Here is a 25473-nt window from a genome sequence, read left to right as displayed (position 1 = left end):
TCACTCACCGCAGAAAGGGGAACTCCTGAACTAACTTTGGGTATGGGATCCACTGAAATCATTGTAGGAATGTGATCTAAACGCACTCACTGTAGGCATGTGATCCCTGAACACACTCGCTGTAGGAATGGGTCCCCCTGAACTCTCCATAGGAATGGAATCCCTGAACTCACCCACTATGGGAATTGGGTCCCATAAACTCTCTCATTGTTGAAATGGGATCCCCTGAACTGACTGTGAATGGGATCCCCGGAACTCACTGTAGGAATGGAATACCCAAACTCACTCACTGTAGGAATGGAATAACCGAACTCACTCACTGTAGGAATTGGATCCACTGAACACACTCACTGTAGGAATAGGATCCCCTATCTCATCCACTGTAGGAATGGGATTCCATGAACTCACTCACTCCGTGAATGGGATCCCCTGAATTCACTTAGGAATGTGACCCCCTGAACTTACTGTAGGAATGTGATCCACTGAACCCACTCACTGTAGAAATGGGATCCCCTGAACTCACACCATGTGAGAATGGGATCCCCTGAATTCACTCACTACAGTAATTGGATCCACTGAACTCACTCACTGTAGGAATAGGATCCCCTAACTCATCCACTGTAGGAATGGGATTCCATGAACTCACTCACTCCGTGAATGGGATCCCCTGAATTCACTTAGGAATGTGACCCCCTGAACTTACTGTAGGAATGTGATCCACTGAACCCACTCACTGTAGAAATGGGATCCCCTGAACTCACACCATGTGAGAATGGGATCCCCTGAATTCACTCACTACAGGAATTGGATCCACTGAACTCACTCACTGAGGGTATGGAAATCCCAAACTCAATCACTGTGGGAATGCGATCCGATGCATTCACTGAAGGAATGGGATCCGCTGAATCACTGTAGGAATGGGATCCCTGAACTCACTCACTTTGGGAATTCAGCCCCTTGAACTCATCCACATTGGGAATAGGATCCACTGAACTCACTCACTGTGGGAATGGAAAATGTGAACTCCATGTGTAATGGGATCCACTGACCGTTCACTCACTGTAGGAATGGGATCCCCTGAACTCACTGTAGGAATGGGATCCACTGCACACTCCGACTGAGAATGGGGGCCCCTGAACTCATTGTAGGAATGGGATCCACTGAACTGACTCACTATTGTAATGGAATCCCTTGATCTCACTCACTCTATGAATTAGATGTTAGAACTCATTGTAGGAATGGGATACACTGAACTCACTGTGCAAATGGGATCCCCTGAACTCTGTTGGAATGGGACCCACTGAAGCTACTCACTGTAGGAATGGGATCCACATAACTTACTCACTGTAGGAATGTGATCCACAGAACTTACTCGCTGTAGGAATATGATTCCCTGAACTCACTTTGGGAATGGGATCCCCAGAACTCGCTGTGTTGATGGGATCTGCTGACTTGCTCACTTTGGGAATGGGATCTACTGAAATCACCTTGGGATGTGATCCGCTGAACTCACTCACTTGGGAGTGGGATCCCATGAACTCGCTCACTGTAGGAATGGGATCCACTGAACCCACCGCGGAAATGGAGTCCACTGAACTCACTCACTATAGGAATGGATTCCCCATTATCACTGTAGGAATGGGATTCCCAAGCTCACTCACTGCATGAATGGGACCCACTGATTACAACCACTGTCGGAACGGGATCCACTGAACTCACTGTAGGAATGGTATTCACTGAGCTCACTCACTGTGGGAATGAGATCCCTGAACCGACTCATTCTGGGAATGAGATCCACCGAACACACTCGCTGTGGTGATGGCATCCCCTGAACTCCATCGCTGTAGGAATGAGATCCACTGAACTCACTCACTGTCAGAATGGGATCCTCGAGCTCACTCACTGTCAGAATGGGATCCTCTGAGATCACTCACTGTCAGATTGGGATCCACTGAACTCACTCACTGTGGGAATGAGATCCTGTGCATTCACTGAAGGAATGGGGTCCATTGAACTCACTGCAGAAATGGGATCCACTCAACCCACTCACTGCAGGAAGAGGATCCCCTGAACGCTCTGTAGGAATGAGACCCATGCACTCACTGTAGGATTTGGCTCTCCTGAACAAACTGCAGGAATGGGATCTACTGAACTCACTTGCAGTAGGATTGGGATCCATTGAGCTCACTCACCTTAGAAATGGGATCTAATGAACTCACTCACTAAGAATGAGATCCATTGAACTCACTTACTGCAGGAATATGATCCCCTCAATTCACTCACTGTAGGAATGGGATCCCTGAACTCACTTGCTGTGGGCATGGGATCTAGTGGACACACTCAGTAGAAATATGATCCCCTGAACTCACTAGGGGAATGGGATTGCGAATGGAACTCTGAACACGATGTTGAAATTGGATCTCCTGGACACACTTCAGGAATGGGTTCCTCTGAATTTGCAGCAGGAATGGGTCTTCTGAACCCACTGTAGAAATGGGATCCCTGGATGGATTTGCTGTAGGAATGGGATCCACTTAACTCACGCACTGTAGGAATGGCATACACCAAACTCACTCATTGTCAGAATTGGATCCCCCGAATCACTCACTGTAGAAATGGGATCCACTGAACCAATTCACTGTAGGAAGAGAATTCCCCTGAACTCTCTGTAGGAATGAGATCCCCTGAACTCACTGTAGGAATTGGCTCTCCTGAACGGACTGTGGGAATGGGATCCACTGAACTCACACACCGCTGGATAGGAATCTCCTGAACTCACTCACTCCATGAACGGAATCCACTAAATTCACTAAAGGAATGGGATCCCTGGACTCTCTAACTTTAGGGATGGGATCCACTAAACTTGCTGTAGGAATTGGATCCACTGACCTCACTCGCTGTGGGAATTGGATCACCTGCGCCCACTGCAAGAATGAGATCCCCTGAACTCACTGTAGGAATTGATCCACTGAGCTCACTCAGTGTGATAATGGGATCCCAGAACTGACTCAGTGAGAATGTGATCTCCTGAACTCACTCACTGCAGCAACGGGATCTACCGAGCTAACAGTGAGAATTGGATCCCCTGGTCACACCCACTATGGGAGTGGGATCCACTGAACTCACCCACTGTGAGGATGGGATCACTGAACTCACCCACTGAGAATCGGATCCGCGGACTAACTGTTGGAATAAGATCCACTGAACCCATTCGCTGCAGAAATGGGATCCACTGAACTCACCCACTGTGAGGATGGGATCACTGAACTCACCCACTGAGAATCGGATCCGCGGACTAACTGTTGGAATAAGATCCACTGGACCCATTCGCTGCAGAAATGGGATCCCCTGAGTTTACTCACTGTAGGAATGGTATTCCCTGAACTTACTCATTGTAAGACTGGATCCACTGAACTCACTGTGAAAATGGGATCCAACAAACTCACTCACTGTTGTGATTTCAGTTAAACCCAGAACTGACTCAGTGAGAATATGATCTCCTGAACTCACTGCATGAGGGGATCTATTTAACTAACAGTATGAATGGGATCCCCTGACCACACTCACTGTAGGAATTGAATCCTTGGACTCTCTAACTGTAGGAATGGGATCCACCTAACACATTCACTGCAGGAATAGAACACCCTGAATTTACTGTGGGAATAGAATCCACTGAACTCACTCACTGTGGAAATGGGACTCCTTGAACTCAATGTAGGAATGAGATCCCCTGAACTTACTCATGTAGCAATATGATTCACTACCACTGTCTGAATGGTTTCCCATGAACTCAGTCACTCCATGAATTGGATCTCCTGAATTCACGAAAGGAATGGGATCCCTGACCTCGCTCACTGTGGGAATTGGATCTCCAAAACTCTCATTGTAGAAATGGACTCTCCTGAACTCACTCACTTCATGAATGGGATCCCCTGTATTCCCTAAAGGAATGGGATCCTGGAACTCACTAATTGTAGGAATTGGATGCATTGAACTCACTGTTGGAATGGGATCCCCTGAGCTCACTGTAGGAATGTGATCCCTGAACACACCCACTGAGAATCGGAGCCGCGGACTCACTGTTGGAATAAGATCCACTGAACCCATTCGCTGGTATCCCCTGAACTTACTTATTGTTGGACTGGGTCCACTGAACCCGCTGCAGGAACTGGATCCACCAAACTCACTCACTGTAGTAATGGGATCCACTGAGCTCACTTTACGAATGGGATCCCTGTGAACTCACTGGAAATGTGATCCATTGAAATCACTGCAGGAATGGGATCCACCAAAATCACTCACTGTGGGAATGTGACCCCCTGAACTCACTGTATGCATGGGATCCACTGAACTCACTCACCGTGGGAATAGAATCCACTGAACTCACCCACCGTCAGAATGGGATCTCCTGAACTCACTTACTCCATGGATGGGGTCCCCGAATCCACTAAAGGAATGGGATCCCTGGACACTCTCACTTTAGGAATGGGATCCACTGACCTCACTCATTGTAGGAATGAAATCCGCTGGAATTACTTTACAAATGGGAACCCTGAACTCACTGTGGGAATTGGATCCCCTGCATGCACTGCAGGAATGAGATCCCCTGAACTCATTATAGGAATTCATTCACTGAGTTCACTCACTGTGGTAATGGGATCCCAGAACTGACTCAGTGAGAATGTGATCTCCTGAACTCACTCACTGCAACAAGGAGATCTACTGAACCAACAGTGTGAGTGGGATCCACTGCACTCATTCACTGTAGGGATCAGATCCCTGGACTCTCTGACTGTAGGAATGGGATCCACTGAGCCCATTCACTGCAGGAATAGGATACCCTGAATTTAAAGTGGGTATAGAATCCACTGAACTCACTCACTGTGGAAATGGGATCCCCTGAACTCAATGTAGGAATGGGATCCCCTGAACTCACTCACTGTAGGAATAGGATCCACGGCCACTGTTGGAATGGGATCCCATGAACGCACTCACTCCATGAATGAGATCTCCTGAATTCACTAAAGGAATGGGATCCCTGAACTCGCTCACTGTGGGAGTTGCATCTCCAAAACTCTCTCATTGTAGAAATGGGATCACCTGAACTCACTTGCTGTGGGAATGGGATCCCCGACAATGCAGCTTCTGAATTCCTCTCGTCGGTGTGGACTTGTTGAATGATGCTCCCTCATGTCTTCACTGCAGCACCTCAACATCTCACATTCAGGAGAGATTACGTTTGCCAGGGAAGAAATCAAATGTGGAGTGCTGTTTTGCCAATTTCACTGAGGTTGCCTCGGGTCATGTTCCGTGGGTCTGGGACACCTGCAACTAACTCCCCCAAGGTTCCTGTCCTGTGGTATTGTCCAGTTATTCACCCTCACAACACAAGCTCATTGCCAGCAGAGTGACTGGATGGTGATCAGTGGCTGACCCTTCCCTCTCTGAACGTAGGGTGGGGTGAGCCAAGTTAAGCTAGCTGTAGCTCCAACTACCACCCCAGGAGGAGATCAGCTAACTCAACACAGACAGTAATCACGTTTGCTCGCTGCAATGTACGCACCAGTGAGTATGCTCATAGGTTTGTAGAGTTGTTGAGTTGGGAGTGGCTTAGCCAGCCACGTGATGTTCACAAGACTCAATAAAATCCCAGCCAGTTGGGTTCGGGGGAGCCATGATGAGGCAGTTGGTTGTGAGCCTGGTGGATGAACTGGTAATGTGTAGTGTGATTGTTAAAACTTTGCTAATAAACCAACTCGTTCTTAATAGTAATGTGTTGCTATGAATTCTTAAGCAAAGAACCCCCAGGAAGTAAATACATTACAGTAGCTTTTGGTATTTAAGGCTGAGTTACACTTAGACTGACCAGTAGCAGGATCCTGTACACAGCACTAATCACCAGACACTGGAGGAGAGGGCTCTTGCGAATTCCTACAAATTCAGTAGAAGCCATGAAATGTTCTTGGCCTTGCCATTGGTGGTCTGTGTACACTGTGAAGGGTGGGTTCATGCTGGCTGTATTCATGGTTCTGGACTGTAAGTGGGTGGGATGGTCGGGATTGGCAGTGCTCCCCTCGCAGAACAGACGGAGTGACGGCTGGGAAGGGTTTGGATGAGACCTCATGTTGCTGCAGGATTGTACCACTCCAGAGGCTCTCCGCCTGACTCCAGTCCATCGCTGTGAATCAGATCGCTCATCAAAAACTCATCTGTCGGTCAGCGGCCTGTACTCATTCAGAAATGGAGACAGTGCAGCGTGTTTAGAAAGACTTACATTTATATAGCGCCTTTCACGATCACCGGACGTCTCAAAGCGTTTTACAGCCAATGAAGTACTTTTAGTGTGTAGTCGATGTTGTAATGTGGGAAACGCAGCAGCCAATTTGCGCACAGCAAACTCCCACAAACAGCAATGTGATAATGACCAGACCATCTGTTTTTTTAGTGATGTTTGAGGGATAAATATTAGCACTGCGGAGAACTCCCCTGCTCTTCTTCGAAATAGTGCCAAGCGAACTCAGCCTCTTGGCTCCCACACACACACCACGTACTGTTTCATTGTTGGCCCCTGTGTGGACCTTGTCCCTTCACAGACCTGCACTCACTGCAGGCAGTGTTTAATCAGCGTGTGAAGGGATAGGTGGCTAACCGAGTTACTGAGTGACAGTGTGAGGGAACGGGATTAACATCAGTAGAGATACAGTCAGTAACACAGGGTGCTGGGGAGGGGTTACTGAGTGACAGTGTGAGGGAGCTGGATTAACATCAGTAGAGATACAGTCAGTAACACAGAGCGCTGGGGGAGGGGTTACTGAGTGACAGTGTGAGGGAGCTGGATTAACATCAGTAGAGATACAGTCAGTAACACAGAGCGCTGGGGGAGGGGTTACTGAGTGACAGTGTGAGGGAACAGGATTAACATCAGTAGAGATACAGTCAGTAACACAGGGTGCTGGGGGAGCGGTTACTGAGTGACAGTGTGAGGGAGCTGGATTAACATCAGTAGAGATACAGTCAGTAACACAGGGTGCTGGGGGAGAGGGGTTACTGAGTGACAGTGTGAGGAAACGGGATTATCATCAATAGAGATACAGTCAGTGACACAGGGCGCTGGGGGAGGGGTTACTGAGTGACAGTGTGAGGGGGCGGGATTAACATCAGTAGAGATACAGTCAGTAACACAGAGTGCTGGGGGAGGGGTTACTGAGTGACAGTGTGAGGGAGCTGGATTAACATCAGTAGAGATACAGTCAGTAACACGGTGCTGGGAGAGGTTACTGAGTGACAGTGTGAGGGAGCTGGATTAACATCAGTAGAGATACAGTCAGTAACACGGTGCTGGGAGAGGTTACTGAGTGACAGTGTGAGGGAGCTGGATTAACATCAGTAGAGATACAGTCAGTAACACAGAGTGCTGGGGGAGGGGTTACTGAGTGACAGTGTGAGGGAGCTGGATTAACATCAGTAGAGATACAGTCAGTAACACGGTGCTGGGAGAGGTTATTGAGTGACAGTGTGAGGGAGCTGGATTAACATCAGTAGAGATACAGTCAGTAACACAGGGCGCTGGGGGAGGGGTTACTGAGTGACAGTGTGAGGGAGCTGGATTAACATCAGTAGAGATACAGTCAGTAACACAGGGCGCTGAGGGAGAGGGGTTACTGAGTGACAGTGTGAGGGAGCGGGATTAACATCAGTAGAGATACAGTCAGTAACACAGGGCGCTGGGGGAGGGGTTACTGAGTGACAATGTGAGGGAACTGGATTAACATCAGTAGAGATACAGTCAGTAACACAGGGTGCTGGGGAGGGGTTACTGAGTGACAGTGTGAGGGAGCTGGATTAACATCAGTAGAGATACAGTCAGTAACACAGGGTGCTGGGGGAGGGGTTACTGAGTGACAGTGTGAGGGAGCTGGATTAACATCAGAAGAGATATAGTCAGTAACACAGAGCACTGAGGGAGAGGGGTTAGAGTGACAGTGTGAGGGAGCTGGATTAACATCAGTAGAGATACAGTCAGTAACACAGGGCGCTGGGGGAGGGGTTACTGATTGACAGTGTGAGGGAGCGGGATTAACATCAGTAGAGATACAGTCAGTAACACAGGGTGCTGGGGGAGGGGTTACTGAGTGACAGTGTGAGGGAGCAGGATTAACTTCAGTAGAGATACAGTCAGTAACACAGGGTGCTGGGGGAGAGGGGTTAGAGTGACAGTGTGAGGGAGCTGGATTAACATCAGTAGAGATACAGTCAGTAACACAGGGTGCTGAGGGAGAGGTTACTGAGTGACAGTGTGAGGGAGCTGGATTAACATCAGTAGAGATACAGTCAGTAACACAGGGCACTGGGGGAGAGGTTACTGAGTGACAGTGTGAGGGGGCGGGATTAACATTAGTAGAGATACAGTCAGTAACACAGGGTGCTGGGGAAGGGTTACTGAGTGACAGTGTGAGGGAGCTGGATTAACATCAGTAGAGATACAGTCAGTAACACAGGGTGCTGGGGAGGGGTTACTGAGTGACAGTGTGAGGGAGCTGGATTAACATCAGTAGAGATACAGTCAGTAACACAGGGTGCTGGGGGAAGAGGGGTTACTGAGTGACAGTGTGAGGGAGCTGGATTAACATCAGTAGAGATATAGTCAGTAACAGAGAGCACTGAGGGAGAGGGGTTACTGAGTGACAGTGTGAGGGAGCTGGATTAACATCAGTAGAGATACAGTCAGTAACACAGGGTGCTGGGGAGGGGTTACTGATTGACAGTGTGAGGGAGCTGGATTAACATCAGTAGAGATACAGTCAGTAACACAGGGCGCTGGGGGATGGTTACTGATTGACAGTGTGAGGGAGCTGGATTAACATCTGTAGAGATACAGTCAGTAACACAGGGTGCTGGGGGAGAGGTTACTGAGTGACAGTGTGAGGGAGCTGGATTAACATCAGTAGAGATACAGTCAGTAACACAGGGTGCTGGGGGAGCGGTTACTGAGTGACAGTGTGAGGGAGCGGGATTAACTTCAGTAGAAATACAGTCAGTAACACAGGGTGCTGGGGAGGGGTTACTGAGTGACAGTGTGAGGGGGCGGGATTAACATCAGTAGAGATACAGTCAGTAACACAGGGCGCTGGGGGAGAGGGGTTACTGAGTGACACTGTAAGGGAGCTGGATTAACATCAGTAGATAATACAGTCAGTAACACAGGGCGCTGGGGGAGAGGGGTTACTGAGTGACAGTGTGAGGGAGCTGGATTAACATCAGTAGAGATACAGTCAGTAACACAGGGTGCTGGGAGAGGGGTTACTGAGTGACAGTGTGAGGGAGCTGGATTAACATCAGTAGAGATACAGTCAGTAACACAGGGTGCTGGGGGAGAGGTTATTGAGTGACAGTGTGAGGGAGCTGGATTAACATCAGTAGAGATACAGTCAGTAACACAGGGCGCTGGGGGAGAGGTTACTGAGTGACAGTGTGAGGGAGCTGGATTAACATCAGTAGAGATACAGTCAGTAACACAGGGTGCAGGGGGAGGGGTTACTGAGTGACAGTGTGAGGGAGCTGGATTAACATCAGTAGAGATACAGTCAGTAACACCGGGCGCTGGGGGAGGGGTTACTGAGTGACAGTGTGAGGGAGCTGGATTAACATCAGTAGAGATACAGTCAGTAACACAGGGTGCTGGGAGAGGTTATTGAGTGACAGTGTGAGGGAGCTGGATTAACATCAGTAGAGATACAGTCAGTAACACAGGGTGCTGGGAGAGGTTATTGAGTGACAGTGTGAGGGAGCTGGATTAACATCAGTAGAGATACAGTCAGTAACACAGGGCGCTGGGGGAGGGGTTACTGAGTGACAGTGTGAGGGAGCTGGATTAACATCAGTAGAGATACAGTCAGTAACACAGGGTGCTGGGGGAGGGGTTACTGAGTGACAGTGTGAGGGAGCTGGATTAACATCAGTAGAGATACAGTCAGTAACACAGGGTGCTGGGGGAGGGGTTACTGAGTGACAGTGTGAGGGAGCTGGATTAACTTCAGTAGAGATACAGTCAGTAACACAGGGTGCTGGGGGAGGGGTTACTGAGTGACAGTGTGAGGGAGCTGGATTAACATCAGTAGAGATACAGTCAGTAACACAGGGTGCTGGGAGAGGGGTTACTGAGTGACAGTGTGAGGGAGCTGGATTAACATCAGTAGAGATACAGTCAGTAACACAGGGTGCTGGGGGAGAGGTTATTGAGTGACAGTGTGAGGGAGCTGGATTAACATCAGTAGAGATACAGTCAGTAACACAGGGCGCTGGGGGAGAGGTTACTGAGTGACAGTGTGAGGGAGCTGGATTAACATCAGTAGAGATACAGTCAGTAACACAGGGTGCAGGGGGAGGGGTTACTGAGTGACAGTGTGAGGGAGCTGGATTAACATCAGTAGAGATACAGTCAGTAACACCGGGCGCTGGGGGAGGGGTTACTGAGTGACAGTGTGAGGGAGCTGGATTAACATCAGTAGAGATACAGTCAGTAACACAGGGTGCTGGGAGAGGTTATTGAGTGACAGTGTGAGGGAGCTGGATTAACATCAGTAGAGATACAGTCAGTAACACAGGGTGCTGGGAGAGGTTATTGAGTGACAGTGTGAGGGAGCTGGATTAACATCAGTAGAGATACAGTCAGTAACACAGGGCGCTGGGGGAGGGGTTACTGAGTGACAGTGTGAGGGAGCTGGATTAACATCAGTAGAGATACAGTCAGTAACACAGGGTGCTGGGGGAGGGGTTACTGAGTGACAGTGTGAGGGAGCTGGATTAACATCAGTAGAGATACAGTCAGTAACACAGGGTGCTGGGGGAGGGGTTACTGAGTGACAGTGTGAGGGAGCTGGATTAACTTCAGTAGAGATACAGTCAGTAACACAGGGTGCTGGGGGAGGGGTTACTGAGTGACAGTGTGAGGGAGCTGGATTAACATCAGTAGAGATACAGTCAGTAACACAGGGTGCTGGGGGAGGGGTTACTGAGTGACAGTGTGAGGGAGCTGGATTAACATCAGTAGAGATACAGTCAGTAACACAGGGTGCTGGGGGAGGGGTTACTGAGTGACAGTGTGAGGGAGCTGGATTAACTTCAGTAGAGATACAGTCAGTAACACAGGGCGCTGGGGGAGAGGTTACTGAGTGACAGTGTGAGGGAGCTGGATTAACATCAGTAGAGATACAGTCAGTAACACAGGGTGCAGGGGGAGGGGTTACTGAGTGACAGTGTGAGGGAGCTGGATTAACATCAGTAGAGATACAGTCAGTAACACCGGGCGCTGGGGGAGGGGTTACTGAGTGACAGTGTGAGGGAGCTGGATTAACATCAGTAGAGATACAGTCAGTAACACAGGGTGCTGGGAGAGGTTATTGAGTGACAGTGTGAGGGAGCTGGATTAACATCAGTAGAGATACAGTCAGTAACACAGGGTGCTGGGAGAGGTTATTGAGTGACAGTGTGAGGGAGCTGGATTAACATCAGTAGAGATACAGTCAGTAACACAGGGCGCTGGGGGAGGGGTTACTGAGTGACAGTGTGAGGGAGCTGGATTAACATCAGTAGAGATACAGTCAGTAACACAGGGTGCTGGGGGAGGGGTTACTGAGTGACAGTGTGAGGGAGCTGGATTAACATCAGTAGAGATACAGTCAGTAACACAGGGTGCTGGGGGAGGGGTTACTGAGTGACAGTGTGAGGGAGCTGGATTAACTTCAGTAGAGATACAGTCAGTAACACAGGGTGCTGGGGGAGGGGTTACTGAGTGACAGTGTGAGGGAGCTGGATTAACATCAGTAGAGATACAGTCAGTAACACAGGGTGCTGGGGGAGGGGTTACTGAGTGACAGTGTGAGGGAGCTGGATTAACATCAGTAGAGATACAGTCAGTAACACAGGGCGCTGGGGGAGGGGTTACTGAGTGACAGTGTGAGGGAGCTGGATTAACTTCAGTAGAGATACAGTCAGTAACACAGGGCGCTGGGGGAGAGGTCAGCCTAGATCTTGCGCTCAAGTTCCTGGAGTGAGACTTGACCCCACAGCCTTCCCCCCCACCAACAAAGGTCCCCTGCCTGTCCATTTATCTTTCTATCTGCCTGCAGCCCCTCTGACCTGTCTTTCCATCATCCAACTGATAGCAATGTACGAGATTCAGCAGAAGGGGTGGGTCTTTCTGTCGCTGACACTGGGGTCAAGTATTCTATTTTTAAGCACCCATGCCGTGTTCCCTTGATTCCCTTAATATCCAAAAATCTATCGATCTCTGTCTTCAATATACTCAACGACTGAGCCTCCACAGCCCTCTGGGGTAGAGAATTCCAAAGATTCACGGCCCTCTGAGTGAAGAAGTTTCTCCTCATCTCAGTCCTAAATGGCCGATCCCTTATTCTGTGACCCCTGGTTCTAGACTCCCCAGCCAGGGGAAACATCCTCCCTGCATCTACCCTGTCAAGCCCTGTAAGAATTTTGTATCTTTCAATGAGATCGCCTCTCATTCTTCTAAACTCTAGAGAATATAGGCCAAGTCTACATCCCATATCTTCACATCTGCACCAACTCCAAAGCAAGGCCATGTCAGTAATTACAGCTGTATATACCCCGGGGAGGGTCAGTAATCCCTATTACAACTGTAATTATTCTAGGGTGGGGAGCTCAGTAGCCCCAGTAAATCTTGGTGGAAATTTATACTTGAGCTTCTTGTGGAAGGCAGTTCAGTCGAGGCCATTTGCTGCCTCCTGGATTTTAACCCAACTACATAGAAACATAGAAAATAGGTGCAGGAGTAGGCCATTCGGCCCTTCGAGCCTGCACCACCATTCAATAAGATCATGGCTAATCATTCCCTCAGTACCCCTTTCCTACTTTGTCTTCATACCCCTTGATCCCTTTAGCCGTAAGGGCCATATCTAACTCCCTCTTGAATATATCCAATGAACTGGCATCAACAGCTCTCTGCGGCAGGGAATTCCACAGGTTAACAACTCTCTGAATAAAGAAGTTTCTCATCTCGGTCCTGAATGGCCTACCCCTTACCCTTAGACTGTGTCCCCTGGTTCTGGACTTCCCCAACATCGGGAACATTCTTCCCGCATCTAGCCTGTCCAGTCCCGTCAGAATCTTGTAAGTTTCTATGAGATCCCCTCTCATCCTTCTAAACTCCCAGTTGATCCAGCCTCTCCTCATATGACAGTCCAGCCATCCCTGGAATCAGTCTAGTGAACCTTCGCTGCACTCCCTCAATAGCAAGAACGTCCTTCCTCAGATTAGGAGACCAAAACTGTACACAATATTCAAGGTGAGGCCTCACTAAGGCCCTGTACAGCTATATATACCCCAGGGAGGGTCATTAATCCCTATTACAGCTGTACCTTTAACTGCTGTACCTTTATTGCACGCATCCCTAATTTCTTGTTTGATGCTGTCCCCATCCTCATTACATTAGAATGGGTGTCGCAGGGGGGCGGGGTCAGAGTTCAGTGCCTACTCCCTGTCCTCACTGCCACAGTTAACAGATGACGAGGCTCTGAAGACATCGGTGGTTGAGCTAAAGTGCAACTGACTGCCAACCCTGACTGGACACTCAGAGCGCAAAGGCCTGTCCTGGGCCCGATACCAAAAAATCAAACTTTGTAGGCCGTAGGAGTGAAAGGTCAAGCAGGGTTGGCTGCGGTTGATTGTGAGGCTGTGTCGCCGGGACAACCAGTGTTTGCGTGACTGCGCACTGGGTGTATCAACATTTATAAATTCCCAAGCACCGCCCAATACTCTCTCCAAACGATCGGGTCTCCCGGGGTGATGGAATTCTCAGCTAAGTGCCGCTGATTCCTGATGTTTGCTTGCGCATGAAGGAAGCTCATTAAACATCAGGCAGCAAGTACACACACTCATGAACTCTGCAACCCCAGGCATTCGGCAAGAACCTTCCAATTGCTTCAAGCGTTTCTCAGTTTGGGCTGATGCTGAGATGCTGAGACACAAGTGATGGATACAGGCAACATACAATGGACCCTGGAACTCCAGAGACACAGCCGTTCAGGGCAGCAAACTACAGCATGATTCACACCTATAGGCCTCAGCTGTATTCTCTGACTAAATCCCCTCTGTCACCTTCAGTTCCTGAACCTGGCACTGGGTGTAAGGGATGTGACACTGTGTCTGTGTCACTGTGTGTGTGTGTCACTGTGTGTGAGGGTTGTGTCACTGTGTATGTGTGTAAGTGTGACCATGGTGTGTTTGACTGTTGTGAGAGTGTGTGCTGTGTTTTCAGTACACTTTCTGCAGGGTCGCATCTCACTGATTTCCTTCAGTGTGTATGTGTCACTGTGTATGTGTGTCACTGTGTGCTGACACTGTGTGCTGACACTGTGTGTGACATGTGTCACTGTGTGTGAGGGTTGTGTCACTGTGTGTGTCACTGTGTGTGTCACTACTGTATGTGACACTGTGTGTGTCACTGGGTGTCACTGTGTGTGTCACTGTGGGTGTCACTGTGTGTGTGTCACTGGGTGTACTGTGTGTGTGTCACTGTGTGTGTGTCACTGGGTGTACTGTGTGTGTGTCATTGGGTGTGTGTCACTGTGTGTGTGTCACTGTGTGTGTGTCACTGGGTGTACTGTGTGTGTGTCATTGGGTGTGTGTCACTGTGTGTGTGTCACTGTGTGTGTGTCACTGGGTGTACTGTGTTTGTGTCATTGGGTGTGTGTCACTGTGTGTGTGTCACTGGGTGTCACTGTGTGTGTGTCACTGTGTGTGTCACTGGGTGTCACTGTGTGTGTCACTGTGTGTGTCACTGGGTGTCACTGTGTGTGTGTCACTGGGTGTACTGTGTGTGTGTCACTGTGTGTGTGTCACTGGGTGTACTGTGTGTGTGTCATTGGATGTGTGTCACTGTGTGTGTCACTGGGTGTACTGTGTGTGTGTCATTGGGTGTGTGTCACTGTGTGTGTGTCACTGTGTGTGTGTCACTGGGTGTCACTGTGTGTGTGTCACTGTGTGTGTCACTGGGTGTCACTGTGTGTGTCTCACTGGGTGTGATGGATGTAAGCGTGACCATGGTGTGCTTGACTGTCGTGAGAGTGTGTGCTGTGTTTTCAGTACACTTTCTGCAGGGTCGCATCTCACTGATTTCCTTCAGCTTTGAATAAGCATTCCAACATTCCAGGACTCCCAGCATCCTGTTTACAGTTAAACTAAATATTCGGCAAAAAATATGCTGTCGTCAAAACTGCTGGGTGTCCCTCCCATCAGGCCTATGGGGACTGAACCTCCGTGCTGGGACCAAGGGGTTTGAACCTCCGCACTGGGACCGAGTGGACAGCCTCCGTGCTGGGACCAAGGGGTCTGAACCTCCACACTGGGACCGAGTGGATAGCCTCCCTGCCGGGACCAAGGGGCCAGAGCCTCCACACTGGGGCTGAGTGGACAGCCTCCATGCTGGGACCAAGGGGACTGACTCTCCGTGCTGACATTGACCGGGGAGAGGGATGGAATCAGCGGCAGGGTAACAGATTTGGGGCGGTCTTACTCCGATCAAACTTGGTGTTGTCCAGCAGTGGGGGCGGGGGGGAGCAAGAAGCTTGACCCTTCATCTGGGTTCGACCAGAGTCTCAAATACAGTCAGGCAAAGGGGAAAAGTCGAGGTAAAGGGTAGTGAGAAACATAGAAACATAGGGCCCAAGTTTCCACATGATTTGCGCCTGATTTTTAGGAGCAACTGGTGGAGAACGGACTATCTTAGAAATCGCAATTCTCCACATTTTTTTTCTGCAGTTCTAGTCAGGTAGAACAGTTCTACTTTGGAACAGAATTTTTTCTTCAAAAGGGGGCGTGTCCGGGCACTGACGCCTGATTTGAAAGTTTCCACAGTGAAAACGTACTCCAAACTAAGTTAGAATGGAGCAAGTGAAGATTTTTGTAGAACTGAAAAAACCTGTTCTACACATTAAAAAAACAGGCGCAGGTTACAAATTAGGCGTCCAGAACGAGGTGGGGGGGAGGGGGGGGGGGGAAGGGAACTCATTAAATTCTACAATAAATCCTTATTTATACTTCTACAAATATTATACAAATAAATCCAACCTGAATAAACATTTATAAGCCAAGAAAAGATTAAATAAACCATCTTCCTACCTGTGTGAAAGTGCTTCAGCCAGGGAGAATGCTGCAGCCGTTCGTGCCGCTGAGCGGGAGGGAGGGGGAGAGAGAGAGAGAGAGGGAGGGAGGGAGAGAGAGAGAGGGGGAGGGAAAGAGGGGGAGGGAGAGAGGGGTGGGGGGGAGCGGGTGTCGGGTCTGGTCCGGAGGCAGGGGGACGGGGAGCGGGTGTCGGGTCCGGTCGGGGCGGGGGGGGAGGAAGCAGGAGCTGGCCGTGGGAGGAGCCTTATTCACGCAGCCCCAGTGAGGCCATTGGGCCAGGGCTAGGGGCTGCGTGCTTCGGACCCCTCCCACACAGTTCCGCGCCTGGAGCTACTGCACTTGCGTGCCCACTGTAGCGCGCATGTGCAGAGGTCCCGGCACTGTTTTCAGCGCCGGGACCTGGCTCCGCCCCCCCACAGCTCGTGCTGGCTGCGCCGAGGGCCAGAGGACCTGCAAGTAGGTGGAGAATACCGAGGATTTTTATAGGCGCCGTTTTAGGCGCGAAAAACGGGCGCCCAGCTCGGAGAGGCGCCCGTTTTTTTTCTTGTGGAAACTTGGGCTCATAGAAAGTAGGTGCAGGAGTAGGCCATTCAGCCCTAAGAGCCTGCACCACCATTCAATATGATCATGGCTGATTATTCCTTCAGTACCCCATTCCTGCTTTCTCTCCATACCCCTTGATCCCTTTAGTCGTAAGGGCCATATCTAACTCCCTTTTGAATATATTACACGAACTGGCCTCAACAACTCTCTGTGGTAGAGAATTCCACAGGTTAACAACTCTCTGAATGAAGAAGTTTCTCCTCATCTCGGTCCTAGATGGCCTACCCCTTACCCTAAGACTGTGTCCCCTGGTTCTGGACTTCCCCAACATCGGAAACACTCTTCCCGCATCTAACCTGTCCAATCCCGTCAGAATTTTATATTAACGAGGGGTGGGGTGAATGGAATGGGCATGGTTTGGGTTGAGTTGGCTGGCGGATAGCGATCAGAAGTACGGTGATGGGGGGAATGGGCCGGGATGGGGTGGGGGAATGGGCTGTGGGTTAGGGGAATAGGCCGGGGTGGGTGGGGGGTGGGGGGTCCGGAGCGCGGGGCGTTTGGAAGTGCGCACACTGAGTGGCCTTCCTAAAAAAGCCAAAACAAACAGCAACACAGAGATTTCTTTATCAGGAGTCCCGTGGCAGGCTGCTCAGCTCCGAGATTAAGAACAGGGTCTGGCAGTGTTGCTGGGGCCGTCCGTTTTTGAAGCCCAATGCCTGGCAGCTGAGTGCCTCCTGACAAAGCAGCTTTCATAAGCACATAGCAAGTCTGTCAGAGAGTGTTCTGAGCAGCGGAGAGGGGTGGGGGGTGGGGGGTGAGGGGGGGTGGGAGGTGGCGGGGGGGGGGGGGGAGAGAGAGCTGCTGATTAGTTAAACCCTAACCTAATTGCTGAGCCGCCCTTTCCATCACTCGACTGCTTTGGATAGTCTGTCCCAGTGTGAGCGAATGTCTGCACACTGTGGGATACTGCGTCCCATGCTCCCCTGCCGGGGCTAGGTTTCCGAATTGTCCCAGATTCATCGCACAGCTCTCCCGGAGCTGGTCTGTGCCACGGACTAACTGGTCGCTTCTCACCCCCCTCCCCCCTCCCCCCATTCTCGTTGCAGTAACATGGCGGACGCGCTGGCCACCGCGACCTGTGAGCGCTGTCGCTCGCACTTTGACCCCTCCGAGCGGATTGTCAACAGTAACGGAGAGCTGTACCACGAGAAGTGCTTCGTCTGTGCCCAGTGCTTCCGGCAGTTTCCAGGAGGGGTTTTTTACGAGGTAAGATGCAGCCTATCCTTCACCTCAGCCTGTGCTCTGTGTGAACCAACAAATTTGCATTTATCATCATCATAGGCAGTCCCTCGAAAGACTTGCTTCCACTTTAAAAGTGAGTCCTTAGGTGACTGAACAGTCCAGTATGGGAATTACAGTCTCTGTCACAGGTGGGACAGACAGTGGTTGAAGGAAGGGGTGTGTGGAACTGGTTTGCCGGGGTCTCCTGGGGGTAACTTCACCAGTGAAGCCCTCCTTCAATGGCCAGCTGCCAGTGCGCCTGTTAAATGTTGTGCGTTTATATAGCGGCTTTCACAAGCTCAGGATCTCCCAAATTGCTTTACAGCCAATGAAGTGCCTTTTGGAGTGTAGTCACTATTGTAATGTGGGAAATGCGGCAGCCAATTTGCGCACAGCAAGCTCCCACAAACAGCAATGTGATAATCTGTTTTGTTATGTTGATTGAGGGACAAATATTGGCCAGGACACCAGGGATAACTCCCCTGCTCTTCTTCGAAATAGTGCCACATTCACATTCACCTGAGAGAGCAGACGGGGCCTCGGTTTAACATCTCATCCAAAAGACGGCACCTCTGACAGTGCAGCACTCCCGCAGCACTGCACTGGAGTGTCAGCCAAGATTTGAACCCACAAGCTTCTGACTCAGAGGCGAGAGTGCTTCCCACTGAGCCAGCACTGGCACAGACTCTGCTGATGTGCACCAGCTCCTCAGGATACTCCACATTATGGGAAACGGCCATTGTTGTGCTTAAAAACCTATCGTACTGTATAGTCACTGTTGCAATGTTGGAATGGAGTTCAGGACTCTGCTTGGTGTTAGGGGCACTGGATTATGGTGATCTGGTCATACCGTCAAACAATAGACCGACCTATCCTCCCAGGGCCGGCAGTGATTAGACTGTCACTGGGCAGTGGGTGGAAGGGGGGGTCTCCTGGGGATAACTTCACCTGTGAAGCCCTCCTTCAATGACCAGCCAGTGCACCTGTTAAATGCCGTGTATCCCTGAACCTTCATCATGCCCAACATTCTGACCCACCTGTCCCGCAGACAGCAAGGGCTCGCCGGGCAGTGGCCAGTTAATGTCAGGAGGGACAGGTCACCTTCCATTCTGCATGTACTTTTAAGAAGCAGCCCTGAGATCATCAGGCCCTCCTCCCACACACCTTCCTCCCCCATACCTTCCTCCACCTCGATCCTCCTCCCTCAGGCCCTCCTCCCACACACCTTCCTCCCACACACCTTCCTCCACCTCCACCCTCCTCCCTCAGACCCTCCTCCCTCAGGCCCTCCTCTCACACATCTTCCTCCCACACACCTTCCTCCACCGAGACCCTGCTCCCTCAGACCCTCCTCCCTCAAGCCCTCCTCCCACACACCTTCCTCCCACACACCTTCCTCCACACACCTTCCTCCACCTCGACCCTCCTGCCATAGATCCGACCCTCATGGATACGAGTCCCACAACCACCGTGAGTGTGACAGTCACACACACACACACACATCTCTTTGCAAATATACTAACTCAGTATCTCATTGGTGCTGATGTGTTCGTGTTGCAGGCTGCGGGTTTTGTCTTTCAGTCTCATTTAGCCAGTGACACCGGGCAGCTGCTGACGATTACCTCCTTTGTTACAGTTTGAAGGCCGGAAGTACTGTGAACATGACTTCCAGATGCTCTTCGCACCTTGCTGTGGACAATGCGGTAAGAATGAAGTACTGGGGCATTCCAAGTGTTTGAGTCATCGAAGTCATTGTGTGTGTGTGTGCGTATGTGTCCTTGTCAGTCTGTCCCTTGAGTCCCTGGCCAAAGACCGCCCTAAGTGGAGGAAGAGCATCCGGGAGGGTTTTGAGCACCTCGAGTTTCATCGCCGAGAGCATGCAGAAAGCAAGCGCAGGCAACAGAAGGAGCGTGCGGCAAACCAGTCCCACCCACCCCTTCCCTCCAGCCACTGTCTGTCCCAACTATGACAGAGACTGTAATTCCCATATTGGACTGTTCAGTTACCTGAGAACTCATTTTTAGAGTGGAAGCAAATCTTCCTTGATTTCGAGGGACTGCCTATGACTGACTGATGACCTTGTCAGTCTGTGTGCATGTGTTTTTGTGCACGTCTGTGTGTGTGCGTGTGAGGTTGTATGAATGTGCATGTATTTATATGTTTGTGAGTGTATGCGTGCCTGTATTTAGATGTGTGCGGGAGCATGGGCATGTGTTTGTGTCTGCATTAATTAAATTAAATATATTCAAGATGGCAGGGCAGGCGATGTGTTACTGCTGCATGTGGGAGCTGGGGGACACCATTGAGGTCCACGGCGACAACTTCTGCAGCAAGTGTCTGCAGCTTGAGGAACTTCGGCTCCGTGTTGATGAGCTGGAGTCCGAGCTTCAAACACTGCGACATATCAGGGAGGGGGAGAGTTACCTGGACACTGTGTTCCAGCAGAGAGTCACACCCCCTAAGTTAAATAATTCAAATTCGATCCGTGGTCAGAGACAGGAGGGTGTGACTACGAGTGAGGAAGGTATGGGGACTCAGGATGGAGTGATGGAGGAGCCTCGGCCCTTGCTCTTGTCCAACAGGTACAAGGCTCTTGCTCCCTGTGTGGACGAGGGCAGGGACTGTAGGGCGGATGAGCAAACTGACCACAGCACCGTGGTACAGGGGGCCATTCAAGCGGGCGGAGTAAAAAGAAATGTGGTAGTGGTAGGGGACAGTATAGTTAGGGGGATAGATACTGTTCTCTGCAGCCGAGAGCGTGAGTCCCGAAGGCTGTGTTGCCTGCCCAGTGCCAGAGTTCAGGACTCTCCTCTAGGCTGGGGAGGAACTTGGAGTGGGAGGGGGAGGATCCAGTTGTCGTGGTCCACGTAGGTATCAACGACATAGATAGGACTAAAAAAGAGGTTCTGCTGAGGAGTATGAGCAGCTAGGGGCTGAATTAAAAAGCAGAAACGCTAAGGTACTAATCTCTGGATTACTATCTGAGGCACGAACAAATTGGCGTTGGGTCAGAGAGATAAACATGTGGCTTAAAGATTGTTGTGGGAGAAATGGGTTTCGATTCATGGCGCACTGGCACCAGTACTGGGGTAAGAGGGAGCTGTTCCGTTGATACGGGCTTCACTTGAACCATGCTGGGATCAGTGTCCTGGCGAATCGAATAACTAGGGCTGTAGGTAGGGCTTTAAACTGAATAGTGTGGGGGGGAGGGATCCGGTGAGCGGAAATTTAGAAAGTTAACGAGTAAGGACAAGGCAATAGTGCAGGGTAGCGATAGGGATAATGATAACCAGAGTGTGACAGGAAGGGACTGAGCATATACACATAAGAGAAAATTAAAAGCTCTTTATCTAAATGCACGAAGCATTCGTAACAAGATACATGAGTTGACGGCACAAATAGAAATAAATGGGTCTGATCTGATAGCCATTACAGAGACGTGGTTGCAAAATGACCAAGGCTGGGAACTGAATAATCACGGGTAATTTGCAGTTTCGTGAGGATAGGCAGAAAGGAAAAGGAGGTGGGGTAGCTCTGTTAATAAGGGATGAGATCAGTGCAGTAGTGAGAAATGATATTAGTTCAGAATCAGTTTGGGTGGAGATAAGAAATAATAGGGAAAGAAGTCACTGGTTGGAGTGGTCTATAGGCCCCAAACAGTAGCTACACTGTAGGATGGATTATAAATCTAGAAAATAGAGGCTTGTAAGAAAGGTACAGCAATGATCATGGGTGATTTCAATCTTCATATTGATTGGACAAATCAAATTGGCAAAGGTAGCCTTGAGGAAGAGTTCATAGAGTGTATGCGGGATGGTTTCTTGGAACAATACGTTGTGGAACCAACCAGGGAGCAGACTATTTTAGATCTGGTAATGTGTAATGAGTCTGGATTAATTAATGACCTTGTAGTGATGGATCCTCTTGGGAAGGATGATCATAGCATGGTAGAATTTCAAATTCAGTTTGAGAATGAGAAAGCTAGGTCTCAAACTAGTGTCCTGAACGTAAATACAAATAATTACAAAGCTATGAAGGTAGAGCTGGTTAAAATGGACTGGCAAAATAGATTAAAGGGTAAGACGGTAGATGAGCAGTGGCAGACATTTAAGGAGATATTTCATAACTCTCAACAAAGATATATCCAGTGAGAAAGACTCTAAGAGAAGGATGAACATCCGTGGCTAAGTAAGGAAGTAAAGGATGGTATCAAGTTGAAAACAAAGGCATTCAATGTTGCAAAGAACAGTGGCAGGCCAGAAGATTGGGAAATTTTTAGAAACCAGCAAAGGACGACTAAAATAATGATAGAGAGAGAAGATAGTTTATGAGAATAAACTAGCAAGAATTTTAAAAACAGATAGTAAGAGCTTCTACAGGTATATAAAAAGGAAGAGAGTAGCTAAAGTAAACGTTGGTCCCTTAGAGGATGAGACTGGGGAAATAATAATGGGAAACAGGGAAATGGCAGAGACTTTGAACAAATATTTTGTATCGGTCTTCACGGTAGAAGACACTAAAAACATCCCAATAATGCAATTCCCAATAAGGGCTCAGTGCTGGGTCCCTTGCTTTTTGTGGTATATATCAATGATTTGGACTTGAATGTTGGGGGTATGATTAAGAAGTTTTCAGATGATACAAAAATTGGCCGTGTGGTTGATAATGAAGAAGAAAGCTGCAGACTGCAGGAAGATATTAATGAACTGGTCAGCTGGACAGAACAGTGGCAAATGGAATTCAATCCGGAGATGTGTGAGTTAATGCATTTGGGGAAGACTAACAAGACAAGGGAATACACAATAAATGGTAGGACACTGAGAAGTGTAGAGGAACAAAGGGACCTTGAAGTGTATGTCCACAAATCCCTGAAGGTAGCAGGCCAGGTAGATAAGGTGGGGTGAAGAAGGCATATGGAACACTTGCCAAATTTGCTGATGATACAAAGACAACTGGGAAAGCAATTTGTGAGGAAGACGTATAGAAACTGCAAATGGATACTGATAGACAAAGTGAGTGGGCAAAAATTTGGCAGATGGAGTATAATGTGGGAAAATGTGAGGTTATCCACTTTGGTAGGAAAAAGAAAAAAGAAAAGTATTATTCAAATGGGGAGAGATTACACAATGCTGCAATACAGAGGGACCTGGGGGTCCTTGTACATGAAACACAAAAAGTTAGTATGCAGGTACAGCAAGTAATCAGGAAGGCAAATGGAATGTTGGCCTTTATTGCAAGGGGGATAGAGAATAAAAGCAGAGAAGTCCTGCTACAACTGTACAGGGTATTGGTGAGGCCACACCTGGAGTACTGTATACAGTTTTGGTCTCCTTATTTAAGGAAAGATATACAGGTGCAACCTCCAAAATACGTAAACCTCGGGACTGAGGCCATTCCGGATTTCAGGTATTTCCGGATTTCGGAACAGAAATCCGAAGTCCCGAATCCAGAAACCCTTGGGTCGACTTTCGTGTACCTGTATTTTCCGACAGCGCGCCGACCGACCAAGGAGGGAGCACCGGAGGCAGTGGGGAGACGATGAGCAGGACACGGGGCTCTGACCCAGCGTAGGAGGGAACATCGGAGGCAGCGGGTAGTTACTTTACTTCCTATTTAAAAAAATGTCCGGTTTTCGGAACTTATTTACGGATTTCGGACGAGCCCTCCTCCGATCTGCGCCATGTCCGGATTTCGGAACATTCTGGTTTTTGGAACTCCGGAATTGGGAGGTTGTACCTGTACTTGCATTGGAGGCAGTTCAGAGAAGGTTCACGAGGTTGATTCCTGAGATGAAGGGGTTGTCATATGAAGAAATGTTGAGCAGGTTGGGCCTATTCTCATTGGAGTTTAGAAGAATGAGAGGTGATCTTATTGAAACATAAGATTCTGAGGGGGCTTGACAGGGTAGATGCAGAGAGGATGTTTCCCCTCGTGAGGGAATCTAGAACTAGGGGGCATAGTTTCAGAATAAGGGGTCGACCATTTAAAACAGAAATTGGGAGGAATTTCTTCTCTCAGAGGGTTGTGAATCTTTGGAATCCTCTGCCCCAGGGAGCTGTGGAGGCTGGGTCATTGAATATAGTTGAGGCAGAGATAGACAGATTTTTGAACGATAAGGGAGTCAAGGGTTATGGGGAGCGGGCGAGGAAGTGGAGTTGAGGCCAAGATCAGATCAGCCATGATCTTATTGAATGGCGGAGCAGGCTCGAGGGGTCAAATGGCCAACTCCTGTTCCTATTTCTTATGCTCTTATGTGGGGTGTATTGTTACCTCTAGACTTGACTATTCCAACGCACTCCTGGCTGGCCTCCTAAATTCTACCCCACGTAAGCTAGAGGTGATCCAAAACTCGGCTGTCCATGTCCCAACTCGCACCAAATCCTGCTCACCCATTACCTCAAAATTTTCATCCTCATTTTCAAATCCCTCCATGGCCTCTCCTCTCCCTATCTCTGTAATCTTCTCCAGCCCCATAAACCTCCCCGAGATGTCTGCATTCCTCTAATTCTGCCCTCTTGAGCATCGCTGATTATAATCACTCAACCATCGGTGGCCGTGCCTTCTGTTGCCTAGGCCCCAAGCTCGGGAACTCCCTCCCTAAACCTCTCCGCCTCTCTAGCTCTCTTTCCTCCTTTAAGACGCTCCTTAAAACCTACCTCTTTGACCAAGCTTTTGGTCACCTGCGCCAATTTCTATTTATGGGGCTCGGTGTCAAATTTTTTATCTCATGATACTCCTGTGAAGCGCCTCGGGACGTTTCACTATGTTAAAGGCGCTATGTAAATACAAGTTGTTGTTGTATGTGCTTGCATGTATGTGTGTAGATGTGTTTGTGTTTATTCAGCACTGTTTATGCCTTTCCTTATCGGTGCTCCGTACCTAGCTGATTATTCGATATTGTTAATCCTATTATTTTCTTTGTTTTTCACTCTCCTGTACCCTGGGTAAGTGGATCAATGGACCCTGTGGTTTGCTGAGCCATCCAGCATGGGAAGATCCCAGGGCTACGTGCGATTGGCCGGTATCAGGGTGGGGGACTCAACAATTCACCTCTGGTTCTTCAGCAAGGGAGGAGTAAAACTGGTTTTGTTTTTGATTATTGCTCCGTGACACCCCCTCCTGCTGAAAGAACACCCCAAAATGGGACCTCCTTCAGTCCCAGCTGTAATATATTTGCTCCATGGAGTCTTTGCTTAAGAATTCATAGCAACACATCGCTGTTAAGAACCAGTTGGTTTATTAGCAAAGGTTTAACAATCGCACTACACATTACCAGTTCATCCGCCAAGCTCACAAACCACCTGCCCCATCGTGGATCCCCCAAACTCAACTGGCTGGGGTTTTATTGAGTCTTGTGAACACCATGTGACTGGCTAAGCCACTCCCAATTCTACAGCTCTACAACTATTTTCGTTGTACCTGTAAACAAGTGCCCCCCTGATTAAAGGGGGGCACACTCCAAAAACTTTTCAAGTGCCCCCTTGTTTTTAT

General features: G+C 49.2%; 1 protein-coding gene across 1 annotated transcript in view; it reads left to right on the top strand.

The window, feature by feature from the left end:
- LOC139265252 (LIM and senescent cell antigen-like-containing domain protein 2) overlaps window positions 1–25473 on the top strand; it is a 302489-nt gene that overhangs the window by 32211 nt on the left and 244805 nt on the right. Inside the window, exons 2-3 of the mRNA XM_070882190.1 lie at window positions 17808–17967; window positions 19619–19685. Coding sequence (XP_070738291.1) covers window positions 17808–17967; window positions 19619–19685 — 227 coding nt within the window. The remainder of the gene's footprint in view (window positions 1–17807; window positions 17968–19618; window positions 19686–25473) is intronic.

Source organism: Pristiophorus japonicus, chromosome 6 (genome assembly GCF_044704955.1).
Source record: "Pristiophorus japonicus isolate sPriJap1 chromosome 6, sPriJap1.hap1, whole genome shotgun sequence".
Lineage (NCBI taxonomy): Eukaryota > Metazoa > Chordata > Chondrichthyes > Pristiophoridae > Pristiophorus > Pristiophorus japonicus.
This window is presented reverse-complemented; position numbering and strand designations above follow the sequence as displayed.